We start from the raw sequence: 24,961 nt of genomic DNA, 5'->3' as shown, positions 1-24,961 counted from the left end.
TTGTGTTATGTTAATACATGAAGTACATGTCAACATTTGAACAGAACAAATATCTGATGAATGGAATGAAATGTATACTGAACCATAGCCCGTATTTAAAATTACTTGAAAGAAACATCACCAGCTTTTATATGGGTAACAAATTTGAAAGGTACAAAATCCTAGTATTTTACACAGGAAAGGAAATTACTGCAATGCCATAATACTCTTCTAAGAAAGGTTTGGAATTTCTATTCTTTCATTGAAATTTGGATAAAATAAGAAACCTAATCATTTAGTATATGATATTTTACTTTACATTATTTACTATGTAGAAAAATGTCTAGACATACAGCTTGAGTTTATACACAAGACACAAAGAATTGTACATTAGATGGATCTGCACGAGATAAGGCATTCCTTTTCCTTTGCAGAAGGATAACATGTTTTCTTTACATGATCAAGGCTTCTTAATGAGCCAAATGGCAACTACTGAACAGTGATGAAATGATGTTATATAAAAGTAATACCACTGTTTCCTCCCCTGAAACATATATGCTCCAGTGATTTGGTTCCTTATATTAGCCATTTCCCCTCTCCAGAGGACTGGGATTTTAATTCCTCAGAAAAATATTTTTTCAACATGTGTACTTTACAAAGCAGTGCAAGTTTTATGGGCCTCATCTTGTAAAATGCGGAGCTTTTTATGGGCTGTAGAGCATTCTTAGCTACTAATGCAGCCAATAGGATTTGAGGGCACTGAAAAAGAGTACCTTGCAGGAAGTGCTCAGTACCTATCAGTCTTATATGAACTTGAATTGGATAATGGTTACCACAGCATATGCCACAAATGGACACACTTCCTGGAATACCATATATCTGGAGATTTCCCTTCCCATTTTTAACTTCAGTTCTACCTCCCACTTTTTATTCTGTAGCTGTGCCTCTTGCCCTTCTCTCCTTCTCTCTTTTTCTTTAATTCCATGTGGTTATACATCAAGCTCTTTCTATTTTTCAGGCAGTTTGTCCTTGTTACCACACAGTTTGCTATGTGTTTCTGGGTTTGGAAGTTAATATTTTGGTATATTTAATTGCTGATGAAGTGGAAAATTGGAGGTTAGAGGTATTATTACTTTGCACAATGGTACAAAAATAGCATTAGCAAATTAATCTCCATAACACAGAATCATACAAGATTAGGGGTGGAAGAGACCTCAGGAGGTCATCTAGTCCAGTCCCCTGCTCAAAACAGGACCAACACCAACTAATCAGTTATAGCAAGTATTTCATTGGATGGATACATTACAAGAAAAACAAGAGTTAGGGCACAACAAGCTAAGCTGGATATTATGATGTATGCCTACGGCATGATATTCACAGTGCCTGACCCTGAGTCAACTTGAACACCAAAAAAACTCCTGTTGCAATCAATGGAACTTCTGGTTGCTGAGATGCTAATAGAGTGAAATGAGAGGTTTGGCTCTATGATTACCAAGTAAGGATAATTAAAATATCTTGTAATGTTTTTCTTTTATAATATACTCTGGAAGCAGTACTATATATTCAAATGAATATTGTAAACCTTCCAATCAAGCATTTAAATACCTGGGTATTGAATTTTTTTGAGTGGCTTTAACTTTTGTTTATCAAATAGAAAACAAACAGTAACACCTAGGCAATTTTCACATAGCAGAAAGTTAGCTGTGGTGAGCCCCAGGGCTTTGTTCTAAGGTCTGTGGTGTTAAACATATTTATCAGAGAAAGCAAAAAGGAAACAAACTGTGAGGAAGCAAAATGTGCAGATGACACAAAGTTATTTAGGTTAGTCAAGACCCAAGCTGGTCAGGATTTTTTTGTGTGTGTGATTTTGTTGTTGTTGGAAAATATTGATTGGTCAAAACTGAAACTTTGTGGAAATGCATTGGTTTGGTGACACTTTTTAGGTTCCAGATGGAATTTCTGATGAAAAGCAAAGAACAACTGATGCGAGAGGAACCAATAGCCCAGCAAATCAGGCAAAGTGAGAACTTGAACGGAAGTCTGTCACAGCCTAGATTAATGCCCATGCCGCTTGGCTCTCCTTCTCTCTCGATCTTTGAAGGTTTTCAGTGTCATTCCAATGCAGAACAAAAAACCAAATTTCTAAACCTCTTTTAAAACAAAACAAAACCCCTTAGTTCTTGTTCTCTAGCTAGCACTAGTCAATACTAGAGAAGACTGGAAGGAAGTTCAGAAGGGCCTAATACAGCTAGCTAGTACAGTAACAGGTGAAATTCAATGTTGAAAAAGTAATGTATGGTAGAAGGAATGAATTGAACTACTAATTGTATATTTTGGGTTCTAAATTAACTGCAATTGCTCTGAAAAAAGAACTCATTATGTTGCTAGCTCAATTGCTAGCAGTCAAAGAGCCTAATGTTAGGATATATAAGGAATGCACTGAATATTTTTTCAACCAAAAATTATGCTCCAAATTGTGCTTCATTTACTCTTGTGAATCTTCCAAATTAAGTCACTAGAAATGCCTTTGTGAACAGCCCAAAGAAGTTTGTACCTTCATACTATCCAGACATAAGAACATAAGACCGGCCAAATTGGATCAGACCAAAGGTCCATCTAGCCCAGTATCCTATGGGCCGACGGTGGCCAAAGCCAGGTGCCCCAGAGGGAATGAACAGAACAGTGATCCATCCCTATTCCTCCTCATCCTGGCTAATAGCCATTGATGGGCCTATCCTCCATTAATTTATCTAGTTTTTCTTTGAACCTTGTTATAGTCTTGGCCTTTACAATATCCTCTGGCAAGCAGTTCCACAGGTTGACTGTGCATTGTGTGGAAAAAATACTTCCTTTTGTTTGTTTTAAATCTTCTCCTATTAATTTCATTTGGCGACCCCTAGTTCATGTGTTATGAGGAGTAAATAACACTTCCTTATTTACTTTCTTCACACCAGTCATGATTTTATAGACATCAGTCATATCCCCCTAGTTATCTCTTTTCAAAGCTGAAAATTCCCAGTCTTATTAATCTTTCTTCACACAGCAGACATTCCATACCCCTAATAATTTTTGTTGTCCTTTTATGTATCTTTTCTGAGTCCAATATATCTTTTTGAGAGGGAGTGACCACATCTGCATGCAGTATTAAATATTTGGGCGTACCATGGATTTATATAAAGGCAATATGTTATTTTCTGTCTTATCTATCCCTTTTTTAATGATTCCCAACATTCTGTTTGCTTTTTTGACTGCTGCTTCACATTGAGTGGGTGGTTACAGAGAGAGATCCACAACGACTGCAAGATCTCTTTCTTGAATGGTAACAGCTAATTTAGACTCCATTTTATATGTATAGCTGGGATTATGCTTTCCAACGTGCATTGCTTTGCATTTATCAATATTGAATTTCATCTGCCATTTTGTTGCCCAGTCACCCAGTTTTGACAGATCCCTTTGTTACTCATCACCATCTGCCTGAGATTTACTATCTTGAGTAGTTCTGTATCATCTGCAAATTTTGCCATCTCACTGTTTACCCCATTTTCCAGATCATTTATGAATATGTAAAGACACAAAGCATTAGTGCATAGTTCTTTTATCCTGGAGATATATGGTCTGATCTTACTCCCATTGAAATTAATGAGAATTTTGCTGTTGGCATTAGGGTGAAAGGGTAGGGTCTTTGTGGATCTTTTAAAATTTAATATAAAGACCTTATACTTGTAGGATGTTAAATGTAGCTAAGCTAATTTTTCTTGTCTATAAAGGAAAAATATGTTGAGGGGTCAGTCTTTTATAGCTGAGCAGACATAGTTAGAGTCCTCTAATAAATAATACAATACTTTACATGATTCAGTGTAACACTTTTGTCTGAGTTAGTATATGAAACAGCAGGAAGGATTTGGATTATTCAATCGGGGTGAAAAGCGGGAAGGACATTAAAAGCTACCTAGCTGATTTAATCAACAAATATTTGTAGTTTTCCCTTCCTTCATTAATTAATGTAATTCATGTTATGTATATTACTTTCAGCCAAAGCAACATTTTCATTTTCATGTCATAGGCATAAAGAAATATAATGAAGACTATGAAAGATGGCTAGCCACCTACAGAAAGGGTGAAAAGATACCTTTTTAGCCATAGCAGGAAGAGTTCTTCAGTGAATCATTCTAAAAATTTCATTTGACTAAAACTCATCATTACAAGAATATCTTCCAGGAGTACATTCTGATTTTTTTTTCTCTTGTTCTTGCTTGCATGCAATATTTGCCTGCAGACTTACATTTTACATTCTCTGATGATAAAATAATTTCATCCTCAGTAAACATAATAAATTAAAAGGGGTTTGAGCCACCAGACTACAACATAGCATACACACAAGTAAAATAATTCATTGTTCAGAGACCATAACAAATTTTAATGTGCATTTTACAGAGTAAACAGAGGGCTGCATTGCCATCTGCAAGGGGTCAAACCAGTGGAAGTGAATGCATGTATTACAAAATCCACACAGTACTGAATTACAAATTAAAAAATAATGCTTCATCAAAAAAGGAAACAAAAATGTCTGTTGGTGGCACGACATATAGATAATATTAAAAACTGGCTTGCATGAGGACCATGGTATGTCTACTGTGAAGTTATATCACACATACTGTAAGCAATTTACAGAATTGAAGTTAGTTTTGCATATACAGAGTTGCAAAATCAGAGAAAACACATTGAAATATAGAACACACACACAAAAAATGTATTTATATTACCACCACACAGTCAATAGGGGTTGGCCTAAGTCAGCAACTGCCACCATTGAACAAGAAACAAACCAAGAGAAAAGAGAGGAAAAGGAAGGGGATGGGGGGGGAAAAAAAGAGAAAATTTCAAAAAAGTAAAATAAAAAAAAAACCCTCAATAGTGCTTCTTGCTTGTCTTCAGAAACAATGTCCTTTAGTCCTGTTAGTTGCTTTGCAATGTTGGTATTTTTGTTTTGCACTCCTGACCCCCACAAAAAATAGGCTTTTAATCAAAGTTTCTGAGGGCTTTTTGTCAGAGGTGATGCGGAGTCATTTTGTTCTCTTGGGATTTTTTGTTTTGTTTTTTTATTTTTGGCCACTGTTTGCCTCATGGCTGCCATGGTTCTTTCAAAGAAGGAAACCAAATATCATCTGTAGTGAATTTGTATAATACTGATGACTTGCAAGCCAACCCCTGAGCAGTCAAGGATATGATGCTTCTACTTGCTGAAAGAAAAGGAAACTAGGTCTTGCTGTTACAAAATGTCCTGTTACATCACACCAGTTCTTGGCAAATAAATGATCAGTGATACAGCAAAGAAAATAATATAGATCAAGAAAATGTGGTATCCTCTTCATATATATTTATATGTTTAAACAATATATATATATTTGTTTTTTGTACTTCCTGAAGGTGCTCCATGTGTAGAGAATTAGAGTACATTGGGTGCAGAGTGGTGGTTGGAGGTTAGGGTCAACTTTGCTGTCCGCTCCGTGGATTTTACAGGCGATTTGCTCTTTGCTTTAAGAAGAGAAAGTGATATTGGAAAAAGTCAGCACTTTTAGATTAAAGCAAAGCACCCTTCACAAAGCCACAAACAAGAAGCAGGACAGAAAGTCCATGGCTTGTAGCTATCCTCGCACCTGCGGAAGAAGTTATAAGATATTCGCTCATCCTGCAGATTTCCAATGCTCCTTATAAGGCTGTTTAAACATATACATTTTATATATTTAATTAGCTCGCCAGCTTGGCTCTGGTGCCCATGAATGTCTTGGCATGCACTGCAAATAACAACACATACAAAGTATTTCAGTCCCAGGGAGGTTGGTTTTTTTGTATGTCTTTTTAAACAATGTAATCCAATTACAATATACAGAGAAAAACAAATCTAAACACCTTCCACCTCAAAGCATTCCTTACAAAATAATTTCTAAAGTTGCTCAGGAATGATAGTTTTTGCTTACTAACAAAGCAATCAATTGTTGGCTGCAAAATATTTGCTTGCAAAATAAAAGCAACGCTAAGGAACCTTGGAGAATGGCAGTGCAGTGTAAGGGAAGAAATGTATGCTAAACTGTTTGAAGTATATTTATTTTTGAGTAATCAGATCTTTCAATTTTTTTCTCTTCAGAAACCTAAGAGAATGTTTAAACTGTGACACCAGATTTAATGTAAGATCCCTCAGAACTATGCTAATTAAAATTGAAATGGTGGCATGGCAAGTATTTTGGAGTTCTTGAGGTGTGACATGCTAGTTCTTAAAGTGTGAGACCACTGCTGTACATCATAAATAAGTGTTTTCAGAAAGTGCAAAAGGACTTACATTACTTTAGGGGAAAGTTGTAAACTGAATGTGACCATACTCTTCTTTAAAGTTCTATTTATAAAGGGTTATTAAATGATTGATTAGATGTTACAAATACAATTGGCATGTGTTTATAGATGGCGGTCAGGTCATCTGTAGATAGCGCTGTCAATGCTTATAAGCAACATGTTGTGGTTTTGAACCCCGATCACTGATTTAACATGGAGGAAAACATCTACTAATCCTTTATAACCTATTTACATGCTCAGGGTTTAGCTGATCGCCATATTTGGGGTCGGGAAGGAATTTTCCTCCAGGGCGGATTGGCAGGGGCCCTGGAGGTTTTTCGCCTTCCCCTGCAGCTTGGGGCATGGGTCGCTTGCTGGTGGATTCTCTGCAGCTTGAGGTCTTCAAACCAATTTTGAGGATTTCAATAACTCAGTCGTGGGTTAGGGGTTGTTATAAAAGTGGTTGGGTAGGGTTCTGTGGCCTGCCTTGTGCAGGAGGTCAGACTAGATGATCATATTGGTCCCTTCTGACCTATGAGTCTGAGTCTATGTAGAACTTCAATATCAAGTGTGACCCTGAATTTCCTTACAACAACAAAAGCGCACATGTGACTTCATAAAGCTATAATATGTCTTATTAAAAGACAAAGGAAGTGAATGATAACAAAGATACTAGAACAAGTGGGTTTTTTGCCCCTTCAGTTTACAGATGTCTATCCAGTTAAATATCTGTCCTCTTTTGCCTAAGAGAATATAGTTCTAGGTAAAGCCAGAAATATTTTCTTTCTTTTCCCTGTTAGAATGGAGATCAAATTAGATTCCAGGTCCCAATATACTGCTTTCTTTTGCAAATAAAAGGGTGGCTCGTAGTACATGGAATTAATGAGTAACTGGCTGAACTGTAACTTTCATATACAGAAGTTGCCATTACAAGGATTTTTATCCACTGTAAATGCACAAGACTATCTGAACTAACTGAGGTATTGCAAATACCGCTTGTAGGGGTAGAACAAATGAGGACTTTGTAATGATACCCACTGCAGTTTATACATGGGATTTCCAAAGGGGGCTAAGGAAGCTGTGTGCCCAACTCCCATTGAAAGTCAAAGGGAGTTGGGAACATAAGAACGGCCATACTGCATCAGACCAAAGGTCCATCTAGCCCAGTATGCTGTCTACTGACAGTGGCCAATGCCAGGTGCCCCAGAGGGAATGAACAGAACAGGTAATCATCAAGTGATCCATTCTGTCACCCATTCCCAGCTTCTGGCAAACAGAGGCTAGAGACATCATCCCTGCCCATCCTGGCTAATAGCCATTGATGAGCCTATCCTCCATGAATTCATCTAGTTCTTTTTTGAACCCTGTTATAGTTTTGGGCTTCACAACATCCTCTGGAAAGGAGTTCCACAGGTTGACTGTGTTGTGTGAAATAATACTACTTTTTGTTTGTAGTAAACCTGCTGCCTATTAATTTCATATGGTGGACTCTTGTTCTTGTGTTTTGAGAATGAGTAAATAGTCATGATTTTATAGATCTCTACCATATCACCGCCCCTTAGTTGTCTCTATTCCAAGCTGAAAAGTCCCAGTTTTATTAATATCTTCTCATACAGCAGCCGTTTCATACCTGTAATAATTTTTGTTGCCCTTTTCTGAATCTTTTCCATGTCCAATATATCTTTTTTGAGATGAGGCGCCCACACTTGCAGCTAATTTAGACCCCATCATTTTAAATGTATAGTGGGGTTTATGCTTTTCAATGTGCATTACTTTGCATTTATTAACATTGAATTTCATTGGTCATTTTATTGCCTAGTCACTCTGTTTTGAGAGATCCTTTTGTAGCTCTTTGCAGTCTGCCTGGGACTTAACTATCTTGAGTGGTTTCATATCATCTGCAAATTTTGCCACCTCACTGTTTACCCCTTTTTCCAGATCATTTATGAATATGTTGAATAGGACTGGGCCCAGTACAGACCCCTGAGGGACACCACTATTTCTCTCTCTCCATTCTGAAAACTGACCATTTATTCCTACTTCTTTGTTTCCTGTCTTTTAACCAGTTACTAATCCATGAGAGAACCTTCCCTCTTATCCCATGACTGCTCACTTTGCTTAAGAGATGGTAGCCTAATTTCTTAGGCTAATTTGCTATTTGAATGTCTCATGTACAATAGAATAAGGTATTATATGATATTAAGGACCTGATTCTGCACATGAGTAAATTTGTTCACAGGACTGCAGTGGATCTACTCGCTAAGGATAATTGCTCAAATCCACAACTGTTTGCAAATTGGACCCAAAGGCCACTGCAACTCAGTTTTATTTGTTGCTTGTAATGTCTTGTGTACACTTCTTTTTAGCATGGAATGTAGCCTTTCTTTATATACATTACATTTTTTTTAAATCAAGCTTATGGTTCATCATATTTTCATGAGATTTTCCTCTTTTCCTTAGTTAAAGGAGGACTTTTTTCTACAGTCAGACTAGCTCATGTTGTTTTTATATTTGCAAGCATTTTTACTATCATTTTGTGATCTTTGTCTTATCCATAGAATCCTATTTGAATTGGTCAATCAAATTCTTTAAAAAGTCATAGAATCACACTTTCTCTGCATGAAATCTGCAACACAGTTTAAGGACAAATGTTCACAAATCCCATGGGGATATTTTTTTAAAAGGGCCTATTTTGAACAATTTAATGACATAACTGACAGTTTGAAAACCATAACATGATGTTGACGGAAACTACTACCATACAAAATGAAACTGACCTAAGTGTTTGTTTCAGTTTTTGAAAAGGCAAAACTGCAATATTTGCAACCAATCTTTTCTTTTCAGCCACCATTTTTGTAGAACCCAGAACTGATGTGCTGCATAATCAAGATGGCATCCTTTTCTCTCAACCATTGCATAAATGTATCCTGCAGATTATATCATTTCCAGCACACAAATTGCAGGTTGTTCTGTCTGTGGTGGGGTGTTTTTTTTTCTCCAAAGATTTTTAGATCACGTTTTATACAGCATGTGCACGTTAAAGCTTAAGTGAGCTTATTGGGAACAATCCCGACATTAAAATATCTGAGGTTACTTTAGTTATGTAACATGGTCATCATAGGCATGCATCAGAATCTTTAAGCCATCTCAGGGTTTGACCCTATAGCATCCCAATGCAATATTTGAGTCTTACTTGTTCTAAGTAGTTTCATTTCTTTTCAAAATGCTCTCCCAATCTTGACAGCCACATTTCTAGTAATATCTCCTATCAAATAAAATTGATTTCTAAGCTACAATGAATACGAGTGAGTATGAATAGTGGTGATGATTAAATGCACTTTTATCTTTTCAAAGATCCCTTTGAAATACAGTAGGAGTATAAATGTATTCAGATTTGTCACTGAAGCACTGAATAAGTTTCTTCATTCTCACATAGGCTCAAACAGTTCTCTTCCCTATTTGGGGGTAGTGGGAAGCATATACAAAGTACAGAACACATCAAAGCAATAAAACAAAAAGCAACTGTTTAAGTTTCCATCCTGTTTCTTTTGAAGTCACTGCTGGAAGCTATTTTTTTTCCTTTCAGTTTCTTCTTTTATGATATGATAAAGCACTATGTAACAGAAATAGACTGTGGTGCAAATTTCAAATCCAGATCTCGATTTCCCAGGTCAGAGGGGGTTAAATCTGGCCTTTTGGTTCAACACTTCATATAGACTAAAGCCAGATGCAAACTTCATATCTGGATCCAGATCCAAATGTTCCCAAAGTTCAGGATGTTCAGATCCAGGGCTTTGGTTCATATGGACTTCTAGTGTACATGTCTGGCCAGAGAATGAGGAGCACCACTGGAAATTTGAGCACAGCAATACTAGTTACAAACTGTTTATCTGGCTGTGGATTTTCAAAAGTTGCCTGCCATTTCTAAAAGTTTTTTTTCTATAATTAACAATTAACAGCTAAAAGAGATTTTATTGCACAACACAAGTGCTGTGCAAAGCTTGAGTATGATTGTCAGGATCCAGGATAGTGGTCTGAAGAAAGAAAGGGCATGTGTGTGCACTATTGCTATATTACTAAATAAATGCTACTTAATATTTATACCAGAGATTCTCAAACTGTAGTCCTTGAACCACTGGTGCAGAGCACTTCCTGGTAGTGAGAGGAGAGCTGGCTGGTCACATGGTGCTGGGTCTTCTCTTTGTTCCAGCTACTAAAGTGCATTGAAAGAAGTGAAACATACATTAAATATTGTCCTAACATTACTTTTCCATGTAGCCAAATACTCTATTTGACACAGACATGAGTGTGAATGGGAGGAGAGAGTTCCATGGAAAGCTCTTAAAATGTGACGCACACTATGAAAATCTTTGAGAATCTCTTTGATACAAATATGTGGTTTTATTTAAATGCTGGTATGGTGGCAGGGTGTTGAACAGTGTTCCACACACTTATGAAAAATAAAAATTAACAAATTTTGGCCTTAGTGTTGAAAATAGTAAACTCATCTTTAAAGCTAACATGGAGAGATAAAACCTAAATGTATACATATATACTAGTGAATATTAACTTTATTCTGTAATTACCATTATTATTAGACTGTTAACATTTTAAATGTTACTTTTCAGCTAAAGGGATGATTTCAAAAGTAAAACTGCAGAATACAATTAGTCAAAAAGGTCAATTGGTCATGTGACTCATGCAAGGCTGACAGTCCTGATAATGAGTAGAGTTTCCAGCTTCCATTCGGTTATTGATCAGATAAAATTTTACAGACAAAATCACATTTTTTAAAAATCTGTTTTTGTTTTCCCTTAAGGTTGAAAATACCAGTTATGTAAAATTTGCAGCCATTTTAGCTTCTCCTAGTTGCAGATATATTTGCTCAAAGACCCGAAAGTGCTTACCTAGCTGAGGTGTAAGGCAGTCTGCTTCTAGGAGCATGAAACTTTAACAAATTTAGTTAGGCACACCCTTAAGAACTTTGGGTATCTGAGTGTCTTTCATCTGCCCAGCTCTTACTACCTTGCAGATATACTCAGTTCTAATGGCCAGATCCTCTTAGTACTTTACTCACAATGAATAGCATCCTACTCCACAGACAGTCCCACTGAATGCAGGCTGGTTAAGAATGTGGCCTTCAGGATTTGGAATATCAGACTAAGTTTCAGATTAATGAGCAAAGTGCAGGTTTGGTGTTCAGAGATCAGGACTAGTACAGTTAAGCACAAACTTTTCAGTTCATCATGTGGTCTCAAAACAGATCATGTGGCTTTCAACACCACATGTGTATATACATTTATAAAGGTTTTTTTAACTACACTGAATGTCTTGCATTCTTCTGATCATCTAAATCATAAATACAACTGTGTGAAAATTTGGCTCATTTCAGTTTTTCTTTGAGATTTGAGTTTCATATAACCTAGGTCTAAAAGCCAAATCCAGTCAAAATTCTGCATGATTTCCATGTAAAATCAATCCAGGATAATTTAATATTTTCCCTAAATTCATTCAAACTATTTATGAATCTTGAACTAGGTGTATTGAAAGATTGTATGATTTTTCTGTTTGTAAAGACTGTTCAAACCAGGAAGGTTCATTTAATTTCAGCTTTGATTGTGTATTTCACACAGTCCTGTAATGAATAAATTCCTTCTCTGTCCTCATTCTATCCATCATTGTCCTTGTTCAACTGTGGAAATCTCAACCCTTCCTAGGTTTTTTCTGTCCAGTAAAATTTTTTGAGATATAAAAAAAAAATCCCATCCTGAATCAGGCCAAAAAGTGGAAAATCTCAAAATTTTTAATGAACCAAAATCTGGGGAAAAAATTGCTTCAGGTCAAACCATTTTATTTTGAAAATTTCAGTGTCTTTCATTTTGATTTCAACCCTTGTTCATTTTTTAATTTTTTTAAATCTAAATGTACTGAAATTTCAATCCAAAAAGTCACTTGGACTTGGAAAAATGTTTGTATATTTTTTACAATGAAATGTTTTGATAGTGTGACAACTTCAAAACTTACTTTCAATAGTTTTTATGAATAAGGAGAACTCATCAAAACTGACCCTGGTTTGTAAACAGTTTTTGGTTATATGACTAGGCAAGGTTTTTGCCATTAGCATGACCAGGAGATCTTGACATGAAACAATTTAATGAAAGTATATTTACCCCATGATATGTGGCATTCATGTGTGTTGCTGCTAATGATGTGAAATCACTAGGTTCAGCACTCTGTTCAGATACTTATGAGAAGCTTATCTAAGCTTTTCTTGGTCTGAAAATGAGGCCAGAAATATTGCAGGGACAGATTTTTTTTTTTTCCCATGAGAATACTACTACTTTGCATTTCTATAGTGACTTCCATTTCAGAATCTCAAAGCAAATATAAAAACATCAAAGACCCCTAGCAATCCTGTGAGAAATGTAAGTAGTGTCCCCACTGTACAAATTGGTACAATGAGGCACAGAAAGATTACCAGTGATTTGCCTCAGTTTGTGGAAGAGCAAGGATTAACAGTCTAGTCAGTATTAGAGACCAAGTGTCCTGTCCTCAAGCCCTGTACTCTAACCACAATAATATTTTTCTCTCCCAGATACTTATAGACTTTAGCTGTCTTGGGAACTATTGTGAGGCTAAGAGCTTGTCTACATGAACATTTAGTTTGCTGCAAACTGGGGTGTGAATCTACCCCTTACAAGCCTGCTGCATGCTAATTGCCTGTGTAGACCCTGCTGCCATGTACTAATAATTCCTTAGTATGGTCTGACCTGCCCTACTTTGAAATGGGAATAGATAAAAGTGCACTAAAGAACTGTTAGTGTGCGGCAGCAAGCTCCACATAGACCATAAGTGTGCAGCAGGCTAGTATGGGGTAGATTCACACCCCAGCTTGCCATAAACTAAATGTGTAGACAAGACCTAAGTGGTGATGCATTAAAAAAAAAGAAACTCAAAGTTTTCAGAACTCAGAAAAGGGACTGGGTTGAACTCATTTTAAGTTTTGAGCAAAGGATCTATTCAATTTTTGTATAATCTAGTAGTCACCACTGTACTTTGACATGGATGATCCAAGCTATATATTTAGTTTGTTGTCACTCTTTATTTTATCCTTCTGTTCTTGTCTGGATCTTACAGCTTTCTTGACCCACTTCAGACTAACCCTTCATAGTATGAGGTTGTGTATATCAGTAGTTCTCAGGCATGAGTAGACATGCTTGTACTTCAGCCTTTTATGACCTATATCTGACTTCCCTTCCCTAATTTAGGGCCTGATTGTGTAATGTTTTCCTCACACTAAATATCCTTTACTCATATGTCTATTCCCATTGACTTCAACAGTCTGCTTGCATGAGTAAATACTTCTCAGGGAAAGGGTTGAGATATAAGGGGCCTTTGTATAGTGGCCTCTGAAATGTCATGGCTGGCTACTCAAACTGGATTCAGGAACAGTCCAAGATCCAGTTTTGGTAAGAATAGGAAAGGCAGGTTGCAGGCTTTGATAGTCGAGCTAAAATCTTAACAGTAAATTGGTAGTTACTCCTAATATTTGGGAAACATTGGTAGCATGTTCTGTGAATACTCTTATTTGATTCCTTGTTCATTGAATGGTGTTCTTCTTTGCTTCCACACTGGAAACAGTGGTCTTAAAATATCTTAGACATTTTTTAAAATGCATGATAGACAAAGGAATAAACCAGTGCTTTAATGTTGCTTGCTTACCAATGACCTAAAATTTGTTTGAACTGAAGTTTTTAATTGTTGAGAGCTGTATGGCTGATCAGATTCTCAAACTTTTATCTTAACTAAGCATGGCTGTCGCACCTTCTTATACCTTAAGCCCAAACCCAAAATAACAATTCAGCTTCTGGCTGGTTAATAGACCTTCAAATTATCTACAAAATATGAGTCACATTTCAAAACTTAATTGCACCAGTCTTCTCCTCCTACATACCACTCATCCATTCCTCCAAAAAAAAATCCTTACTAGGATTGGCCCTAATACTATCTCACAAGCATTCAGAAGCAATTCCATAAAAACATCTGCAAAAATAAGCTTATGTGCGGCACAGACACTGAAGAATTATTGCTCATTATAGAGAAATAGCTCTGTGCTAGGTATACAAGCCACATATCACCTTTTCCCCCCAGCTGGCAATGTTCAGCCTTATCTTTTAGATGTAGTTGGGCCTGATTGTCCCCTCATTTGCACTGGTGTAAATTGGAAGTAATGCCATGAAAATCCATTAGGTCATATTGGTGTCAAAATGGAGTGATGGGAGAATCAAGCCTAGAGTTTCTCTCAATGTGTTAATTTCATCCTCCCATGAATTCTAAATCACTGAACTTCTCTACCATTCCCTTTAAATCTAATTTTTACTTTTTCCCCCAGGGTGATGGAAGCTAGGGTGGTTAGAACCATGGACAGTCCTCTGCCCATATTCTATATTGTAGGCACCTAGTGCATAGCATGGTCACTCAAATATTTTTGTATATGTTTCAAGAAATAAAGAAATGTGTGAGTTGTTTCAGCAGATGGAAATTCAGGCAGGTACAGTACTATAATATTTAAGGCCTGGTATAAATCAAAATTGCTCCACTGAAGCCAATGGGCCTACATCAATTGAGACAACCTACTGCTTTTTCCTCAGTTCTTAATTTTTTTTCCCCTGCTCCAAAAATTTTATTTTAACATTTTTGTTCAGTGGCACAGGAGGAATTAGAGGAGGGGGAATACAGTAGCTCTATTTTAGTGTTCTGCAGTGTATTTTGTTTTTCATTGTGTCAATGGGCACTGCTCTTCTGCAGGCATTAGTTTGCAGGACAGTTTCTCCAGGGACACTGTGCATGGAAGCAACTATAGCAGCCGAGGTAATAGCAACAGTAGCAGCAGAAGAAACAGCAGTAAGAAAATGGTTTTCTAACTGTGTTTTAGTCACTGCTGCAGAGCATGTCAAGTCTGTATGAGTAGTATCTACAATATAGGCTGTGGCTATTATCTTTCAATTTTATGTTTTAACACTTTTCATTATGTTAGAAAGCTTTGTTCCAAACAAATAGCATTTGCCGGTAGGTGGGGTCAAACTTCAATGAGGTGTGTGTGTGTGTGTGTGTGTGTGTCAGAGGCACTTTGTGAATGAAATGTTAAAATGAAAAGGGGAAAAAACCCAACACCCTGTGCATGGTGCAGTGAGAGATCATCATATGTTCTTCAAATGACTTCCAACTTTCTAAACAACCGACCAGGATTAATTATTTTTATTATAGCTACTACTCACACCCAGAGAAGGTTATTTGATGTTAGCATTGCTGTGTCTTATGAATGATTTAGTCCAGTGAAAAATCTCAGCGACTGACTAATTACTAAGAGTGCAATGTTTTAGAGCAGACCAGGGCTAAGCTTTCAGAGTGAATTGCCTAGGAAAGATTCCATCCAGGAGAAAAAAAATAAACTCCAAAATAATTCCAAATAGCTATGTTCTTCTTTCTCGTCTTTCAGTTCCCAGCCAGCTTGTTATGCCTCCCCACCTAATATGGACTGGTAAAAGCCAGGCCTCTCCACTCACCTCATGCTCCTGTGTAACATTAAAATACATTTATAAGGGATTACTTCTCTGTTCTATAAGCAGATGTAGCTCTGACTTCAGTAGTGTTTTATCCATTTAAGCCAGCAGAGGATTTGGCCCATTTTTCTTACATTGTAACCTTTGTGAAAGGAGTGGGGCTTTCCATCAAAGAAAGGAAGTTTCCTGTTTCATATCCCAAACCAGGCAAAAATGCCTTCCATATTGCTCTGTATTTGTCAGGTAATGGTTTCTGAAGCAAGGAAACACCATCCGTTATTCCAAGGGTGTCCTATGACATGCACTGCAATTTCCAATGTCCTGGTACAAAATACCAGATTGAGCAGCAATGACAAGTAATTTGGATGAACAGACAAACAAACTGCATGGCCTATGTGTATTCTTCCCAGTTGTTAATTGGCAATTGTACCAGACATGTGGAACTGAATTATTTTAGTAGAGGGAGCACAGAGGAAAAGATTCCTCAGAGGCTCCCCCATGAAATGTATCATTTTTGGCTCTGGAGGCGAGGTAAGCCATAGAGGTTAAAGCAGTTTTTAAATGATTAAAAAATAAGTGATACACTTAAGAACATACATGACAATATCTATAGCTAGTTAGGCAGATGTATCACTAAATGTGGTATGTACATATATAGGATAGATCTAAATATAGATGAGATGAATTTCTGAGCATGGGAAGGCATTTCAAAATGAACATTTCCATTTTCAGCTCTACTATGGCTCCAACATACTGAACTGGGTTTAGGGGAGGCAACTACCCAGAACAACACAGCTGATATTACTTTCCACACTTGCCTCAGAAAAGTAATCCTCTTATAGGGCTCAACTCTGTAAATTGGCCCACATCCCGCAATGTATTTAAGCCTGTGCGCAATTTTAAAGCATGTGAATACTCTCATGGACTACAGTGGGAATACCCAGGTACTTAAAATTAAACGTGTGCTTATGTGCTTTATGGGATCAGGTCACAGAGCTCACCACCTGTCAGGACTGAGCCGTGTAATTACTAGAACATTTAGAAAATCAGCAAATACATAGAAATGCAGTTGTTGTTGTGTACGTTCTTCTCAGGTCTCAAACCGGTTATCTCTGTTGGGAATGTGAGGGGTAGTGAGTTTTTTGTTTTATAATATTTTCTTACTGACTGTGGTTGTATGGAAGGCAAGGTACAGTTGCTACTGTTTTAATATATTTTTGTATTTTAATAAGCATCAGGAGATGAATTCCTGGACCCACTGAAGTTAATGGGAGTTTTGTCATTGACCTTAGTGGGGCTAGGATTGCCTCCAGGGTGCCCAAAGCCTGGAATAAGCATATATACAAAATAAATGAAACTGGGTTTTTCAAAGAACTGTAAGAATGTTAGCAACTTAACTCCTTTCCTCTCCTTTGAAAATCCCAGCCTAACAAAAATCTCATAATCAAAATTTACTTTAAGGTAGAACTTGGAACAAAAATAGTCTCACCCCAGACATAGAAGTGTCTATAAATTGTATTATAAGGCTATCAGTTGTTTAATTACTGTATACCATTCTGCTTTGCTTTAATCAGAATGAATGGTATACAGTAATTAAAGCAGGTATAGTAAAATTCAATGGGTCAGGCATATAGCTAGCTCACTGACAATCAATGGACTGCATCTCTCGCTGAGTGGTACCCACAGGAACTGAAACAACCGCTTAGCCAACCTCCAAAGAGATGGGAAGATTTTATTATGAAAAGGCATGGCTGCACATGGGGAAGGAAGGCCAGGATAAGAGAAGAATGGAAGACGTGTTGTGATCATCACAATCTATATGAGCACTAAAGGTGATCAAGGTATACCATTCAAGTAGAAAAATATCATTCCCTGGACCACACTTTATTTCACAGAAAAGAGTCTGTAGAAGTGTTTGGAGTCTGTTATGTCACTCCTTAATCGAGAGAGATGTTTGTTCTCCTTTGTTGCTCATTCTTGTTTTCTCATATCATTATTGCTCCTTGCTTCACAAGTGAGAACAATGGGAGCTGAAGGCATTTAGCACTTTGCAGATTGAGGTACAACTAATTATTAGCAACTAATAATTTCAGTTTATTCTGTTATTTGAGATTAACTAAAAATAATTAGGTTTTTTCCAGAAAAGGTGAATATGCAAGTCCTTATAAGTAAAAATAAATAAATACATAAATAAAGATTATACTGTGTAAAAATATCTAATTGTAATGGATAGTATATAGCCTATTACCTACACATTATCTCATTGATGAAATTATTAAATAGATATAGAAAAAGTTTAAGAAAACAAAATCAATTTGTTATTTTAAACCCCAAATATGTATGATCCTGATTTTCTGCAGTGCTGAGCACCCACAGCTACGCTGACTTCAGCTGGCATTGTGGATGCTCAACACTTCCAAAAATCAACCCCAAAGGATCTGATCTTGTTCCCAGTGACATCCATGGGAATTTTGCCAGTGACCTCAGTGAAGGCTGCAGGCTTTTTGTAGGCTGGCTATATAACGAGATCTAATATATAGACAGAAAGGAAAAAAAAGTTGGTGAATATTCTATAACACTACAATTTGGGCATAAAAGTGTGTCTTGCATTCAAAGCTGGTAGATTAAGAACGACAGACTCCACAGACCCAAATGGCGGGGGGAGGGGAGGGAGAAGGGGCACATCCATGTACCAGAATCAGCAGATTCCAAGAATATTTCCTCCCTTTGTCGTCCTACCTGGTACTGAAGTTTGCTGTGGGTCTCCCTGATTCAAGGAATTCAGTTTGTGCTACAAGATGCAAAGACCCTGCTTGCTCCTTCCCAGGTTACATACTGAACCCCTAGCCATCAAAAATATCTTCTTTCTAAAATGGGAGGGGGGTTACTAAAATATAGCCTTTTCTGTGTTTGAGTTAGTGAATCCTGAGAAGCACGCAGGTTTCCTAGGAATCTGAGAAGTCTAAATTTAAGCAGTCAGAATTTGGGCCTGAAATGATTTATTTATCTGTAGCTATGGCCTCTCTGTAATCTGTCAGTCCAGACTCAACGAGAAGAGACAGAGCTGCAGGTGACAGTTTTGAATGTTGTCCCAGATTTTTCGAATGGGAGTAATATCTGGGATGTGCACATTATCAGTGGGACAGCTATACTGGTGTAAATCTAAACTGACTCTACTGATGTCTGTGGTGTTGTTCTGGATTTATAGCAATGAAAAGACAAATCTGGCCCAGTCCCTCTAGTTAATTTGGCTCCCATTTGCATAGAGTCAAATTCATTTCACAGTTTGCCCCTAACAAATTACACCCTTACCTATAGTTACAAGACCTTGTGATATATGAAATGTGTAATTTTACCTTTGGAATATGATACACTCTTATGAATTATGCAGAAAAAATGTCTATCACTCCACCTACATAAGACATTTTTCTGAATATATGCATATTAGGCTGTCATATTAGTCAGATTGCTCTTATGCCGTGATGGCAGACTTCATTTGCAGCAGCCCAGGCATATGAAATCAAAGGGTCAAGCTATGACAGCTCTGACTTTTGCTTCCCTGTTTGTTTTAGTTTAAAATAGACCTTAATGCTACTTCAGTGTATTTTTTTTTTGAATGCATGTTTTTGTTCTTTCTGGTGCACACTCTCTCTGTCTATTCTGTATCTGTTTCTATAACTATAATATTTTGTAAGTATATATAGCATTTTTATTTAAATATTTCAGTGCTATGTGGACTTTAATTAAGATTCACAACATCCTGTGAGGTAAATAACAGATATACAAAAGCCACAGAGATATGTAAAAGCCCATAAACCATACATACAGAATAAGCAATTTACCAACCATTGCTATATAGTTCACTCGCAGTTACCACAAATATTCTTTCTCCTGAGAATAGGTGGAAAATATGGTAACCTCAGATACTTTAAAATGGTAATAGCTGGCAAATGCTTTTTTATGGGAACAACTACCCTTGGGTTGAGAAATTATTCTCTAATGCTACTTTTTAGATCTCTCTTGCCATCTGAAAACTGGCAAAAGAACGTTGGATGAACCTCAGCAGTGAAAAAGTTCAACAGACCCAGATTTCTTTGCAATGTGTTTATCAATGCAATGAGAAAATTAACTATTGGTCATAAGGTAATACAACCCCCTACTCTATTATTGGACTAAATTCTGACACCATTACCCACACTGAGTGAAACCTTATTCTGCAAGCAATCCCATTGTTGTCAAGATACTACTCAACAAAGGTAAAGGTGTCCAAGGCTACCCCATTGTATGAAATATAATCACAAATATTTGAATTATGCAGTTTTATTTTAATTTTTAACAGTTTCCATTGTCTAGGATAGGTTCCTTCACTGCATAAAATTGAACGAAACACGAAAATGTCTGTCTCTTGCCAGTTTCTGTATTTAAGCACTACATACCAATATGGGAAAAGAGATTAATTTTCTTTTGAACCACATAAGAAAATGAGGGCAGACCCGTTGATTAATTGCATTAGGAAGAAAGATCATCCACAATGTGCCTGCCTATGACTATCTCTGTTCTGCCATTCTGATGTCCCAGAATTGGATGCCTCCTTTTCCTCAGTTGGAATCACTAGACATGTAGGGCCAAATACTCCACTGCCTGGTACCTTGTTTAGGCATTTACACCTCTGTAAAGTGAATTCAAAGTGGGTCTAAAATATCACCAAATCAGACTGAAAGTAAAAATTAAGGCCCCAGTCTTCTCAATATGAGGAAAATCGATCTTGAGCCTCAAAAGATAAGCTTTTGCTGCAGACTCCACGATCAGTTACAGTATGTTTCTTGACTGTTTATTAGGAGAAATTAACATAAAATATATGGAGTCAAAATCAGTACTGGTGAAAGTCAATTTTCCTCAGTAGGTGAATTTGGCTTTGTGAATGGAGCATGAAATTTTGCTCCATCAGAAACCACACATGAATATAAGAGATTAAATTACTAATACTTTATTATTAGGACAATCTGTACTTGGTCTACAATAAATATCATCATTTTGAGAAAATGTTGAAGCACGAGGATAAGTATACTTCTTGCCCTCTCAGAGCTATGATTGAATGTTTTGATTTTGGAATGCCCGTAACAATCAATGAGAGGTTTGCATCCAGATCACTGGCACGACACAGCCCTTACAGGGCAAAATGTTGGATAAATTATTGAATTAGTGAATCTTTTATACCAATAATGCTACTAGAATAGTTTAATGGATTACCTGCTGCATCCACACTCTGGCCAAGGCACTTAAATATGTGTCTACTTTTAAGCTTCTAACTAGTCCCATTGACTTAAGTGAAATTACTCACAAATAGAGCTGTTTGAGGATTTCAAGTTCTGATTTGCAGGAAATTCTGTGATTTTTGAAATTAGTTTTGTTCTGAATCTGAATGAAAACAAAGGATATCTAAAATTCCTGATACATGAAATTTACAGGAAAAATGTATTCATGTCAATCAAAACACTTTGTTTCAATAAAATTGAAACATTGCATTTCAATGTTTACATGTGTGTATATATATGTTAACACTGAAATGCAATGTTTCAATAATGCAATGTTTCAATAATTTCTATATATATATATATAAAGAAATTTCTAAACAAAAGTTTATTTTGACATAAAAGAGCAAAACATTCCGTTCCAAAAATGTCACAGTGGAATGTATTGACTTATCAAAATACTTATTTTTACCAGTTTATTTCCCAAAATGGAATTTCTTTGGAAATCAACACATTTCTGTAGGAAGTTTCAGTTTCAATGAAATGACATTTTCTGATGGCAAAACATTCAATTGGAAAAATTTGGAGCAGCTCTATTTACATGCTTAAAGTTAGGCACAGGCTTAAGAACCCTGCTCAACTTCATTCTCTTTCAGTAAATTAGAAGTAACCCAGATAATCATAGGAATGTAGGACTGGAAGGGACCTCAGTAGTTCATCTAGTCCAGTACCTTGCAAAGAGGCAGGAGTAAATATTACTAAGAACCATCCCTACCAGGTGTTTGTCTAACTTGTTCATAAACCTCCAATGATGGAGATTCCACAAACTCCCTAGGTAATTTGTTCCAATGTTAACTACTCCTACAGCTAGGAAATTTTCCTAATGTCTATTCTATATCCCCTCTGCTGCAATTTAAGCCCATTACTTTTTGTTCTGTCCTCAGTGGTTAAAAAAGAACAATTTATCACCCTCCTATTTATAACAATCTTTTACATACTTAAAAACTGTTATATCCCCTCAGTCTTCTCTTTTCCAGACTAAAGAAACCCTATTTTTCATCTTTCTTCATGAGTCATGTTTTCTAGACTTTTAATCACTTTTCTTACTCTTCCCTGGACTTTCTCCAAATTTTTCACATCTTTCTCAAAGTGTGGTGCCCAGAACTGGACACAGTACTCCATCTCAGGCTTTATCAGGGTTGAATATAGAGGGAGGATTACAACACTCCCACTGATATATCCCAGAATTATGAACACTTTTCTTTTTTTGGAATTACATTGACTCAAATTTAGTTTGTGATCTACTATAACCCCCAATCCTTTTCTGCAGTACTTCTTCCTAGGCAGTCATTTCCCCTTTTGTGTTTGTGCAATTAATTATTCCTTCCTAAGTGTCATACATTGCATTTGGCCTTATTGAATTTCATCCTATTAATTTCAGACAATTTTTTTTAGTTTGTCAAGGTTATTTTGAATTCTAGTTCTGTCATCCAAAGCACTTGCAACCCCTCCAGTCTTGGCATTATTTGCAAACTTTACTTTCTATGCCATTATCAAAATCATTTATGAGGATATTGAATAGAACCAGACCCAGAACAGATCCCTGCAGGACTCCACTCAATATGTCCTTCCAGCTCGACTGTGAACCATTGATAACTACTCTCTAAGTATGTTTTTTCCAACCAGTAGTACATCCATGTATAGTAGGTTTGCCTAGGCTATATTTCCCTAGTTGGTTTAAGAGAAGATCATGCGAGATAGTATCAGAAGCTTTAACTTGCACAGCTGACTTTTCATTTATTTTTTTTTTTGGTCATTCTGCATTTTCAAAGAGCTTGTTTCGATCATTCGTATGTTCTATTTCTTCATTCCCTCACTCTCTCTGTTAGTATCATGTAACAGTGGAGGGTGACACTGTATGTATAATTGTACCATTCACCATTGTATATTAGTTGGCAAACACTCACTTCAGTGCAGGTTATTCATAGCTTCCAAACAAAACACAGGTTAATTTCTGTGTGACAGAAAATGAGGCATTGCCATGTTAGTGTCTTCAGTCTGACTGGCTAATGGCAAATGCATATTCTCTGTGCAACCATTCCTAAAGCATACACAGTGCAACATTTTCAACAGCATCTATGTGACTTAGGAGTCTAAGTCCCATTTTCAGAAACGAGATAGACACTAGGGCCCAAATCCTCAAATGTCTGTAGGCACCTAACTCTCTCTGATTTCAATGGAAATTGGGTTTTAAATATCTTTGAGGATCTGGGTTTAGAAGCCTAAGTCCCATTGACTTGCAATGAGATATAGACTCCTAAGCCTTTTACACATTTTTTAAAATGTTTCCCATCATATTTAGTTTCAATTATTATGCTTAGCATATATGTGTATATATTGGGCACCAACCTTTCCCTATCACAGTGATCCAGTTTGAGTTAACCTCATGTTGCACACTGGTTAGCAAGACATTGAAATGCTCAAAATGCTTATCATACCTGATTGTGGACTCTGTTTTGGGATTTTAGCTGCTGCTTCAGGGCTGGCGGTGGAGCGCATTCGCTGATTGGAAGAGTTATGGACGCTACTGGGAACAGCTGCTGAGATGTTCTTGCGAGGTTTCATATCTTGCAACCACATTGGGGATGCTTCAAAGGCCTGCATTCGCCGAGAGTGGCTGTTAGCATTGACTTTGAGAAATGCCTGGGCCTTGTATTCCTGAAGGTCTCCATAGTTGGCATCTGTCACCCTGCACTCATACAAGCCTTGATCCTTTTTCCTCACTTTTGAAATCTGCAGCTTGTGGGAGATGTCATTCCCTTGTACTTTCACTGTCTGCAAATTTATCAGGAACAAAAAATATCAGACTTTACCATTCTAACATTCTTTCTCTATGAAGAATATACTGACATACAGAATGCAGCTATCCTAAGGATATGTCTACGCTGCAGTTAGACACCAGGGACTGGTCTGTGCCCGCTGATTTGGGCTTACAGGGCTCAGACTGCAGGCCTGTTTAATTGCAGTGCAGACATCTGCGCTCGGGCTGGAGCCCGGGCTCTAGGACCTGCAAGGTGGGGGGGTCCCAGAGCTCAGGTTGCAGCCTGAGCCTGGAAGTCTACACTTCAATTAATCAGCCCCAAAATCCAAGCCCTGTGACCCCAAATCAACTGCCAAAGGCCAGCTGCAAGTGTCTAACTGCCCTATAACATACCCTAAAAGACCATGGGCCAAACCAATGTGGTGTAATTTTGCTTATTTCAGTGAAGTTAGACCAAAGATGAATTTTGCTTTCTTTAGGCATAGGGACAACTGGTGACTTAATTCCAAATCTGCTTAGATGGTTTGCTCTGAAATGTTAATTGGCCTCAGACAAACAACCCAGTCTCCCATGCTCTTTAATTAATTCTTTCAGATCATGAGCATTCTTAATGAGCTTCCTTGCATGAAGCTGATGTCAGTGCATTTCTTTGGTTAAACCTTTCCAATTAGATGACTTTATTGAATCATTCAGATTTTCGAACCACTGCCTTAACAGCCTTATTGAAGATGTTTGCCAATGTTTAAATTTCTTTAACACTTTATTAGATTATCTTGTAATCTTCATTGTTTTAAAAATTATCACTTGACATTAAATTTGTCTCCTTCAGGCTTGTGCAAGGCATTTGCTAACAGTAATGATGAGGCATCTGGTGACATGTAGCCAGTTTTTTTCCCTCTTATTTATGGAAGCATGTGGTTATTAAAATATTGTGACATTTCTGTGATTTGACAATAGAAAATAGCTCATACTCTGTTATGTTGGGAGGCATCAGCTAATACCAAGACATGCAATGTATC

At 37.0% G+C, this 24,961-nt stretch overlaps 1 protein-coding gene across 3 annotated transcripts in view; it reads right to left on the bottom strand.

Annotated features, from left to right (window-relative positions):
• Nucleotides 1-327: 327 nt before the first annotated feature.
• The window catches only part of VSTM2A (V-set and transmembrane domain containing 2A), a 34,901-nt gene continuing 10,267 nt past the window's right edge, over nt 328-24,961 (bottom strand). The window contains exons 4-5 of one of the 3 annotated variants that reach the window (XM_050937811.1): nt 23,620-23,956; nt 328-5,514 (exon numbers count right to left, since the gene is read on the bottom strand). In XM_050937811.1, the coding sequence (XP_050793768.1) occupies nt 5,426-5,514; nt 23,620-23,956 (426 nt within the window). In that variant the 3' untranslated portion in view covers nt 328-5,425. Of the gene's footprint in view, nt 5,775-23,619; nt 23,957-24,961 lie in introns of all 3 variants that reach the window. The other 2 variants (XM_050937812.1, XM_050937813.1) reach the window with 2 other exon arrangements.

Source organism: Gopherus flavomarginatus, chromosome 2 (genome assembly GCF_025201925.1).
Source record: "Gopherus flavomarginatus isolate rGopFla2 chromosome 2, rGopFla2.mat.asm, whole genome shotgun sequence".
In the NCBI taxonomy this organism is placed as follows: domain Eukaryota; kingdom Metazoa; phylum Chordata; order Testudines; family Testudinidae; genus Gopherus; species Gopherus flavomarginatus.
The sequence above is the reverse complement of the archived record's forward strand: the minus strand, read 5'-3'. Positions and strand labels throughout refer to the sequence as shown.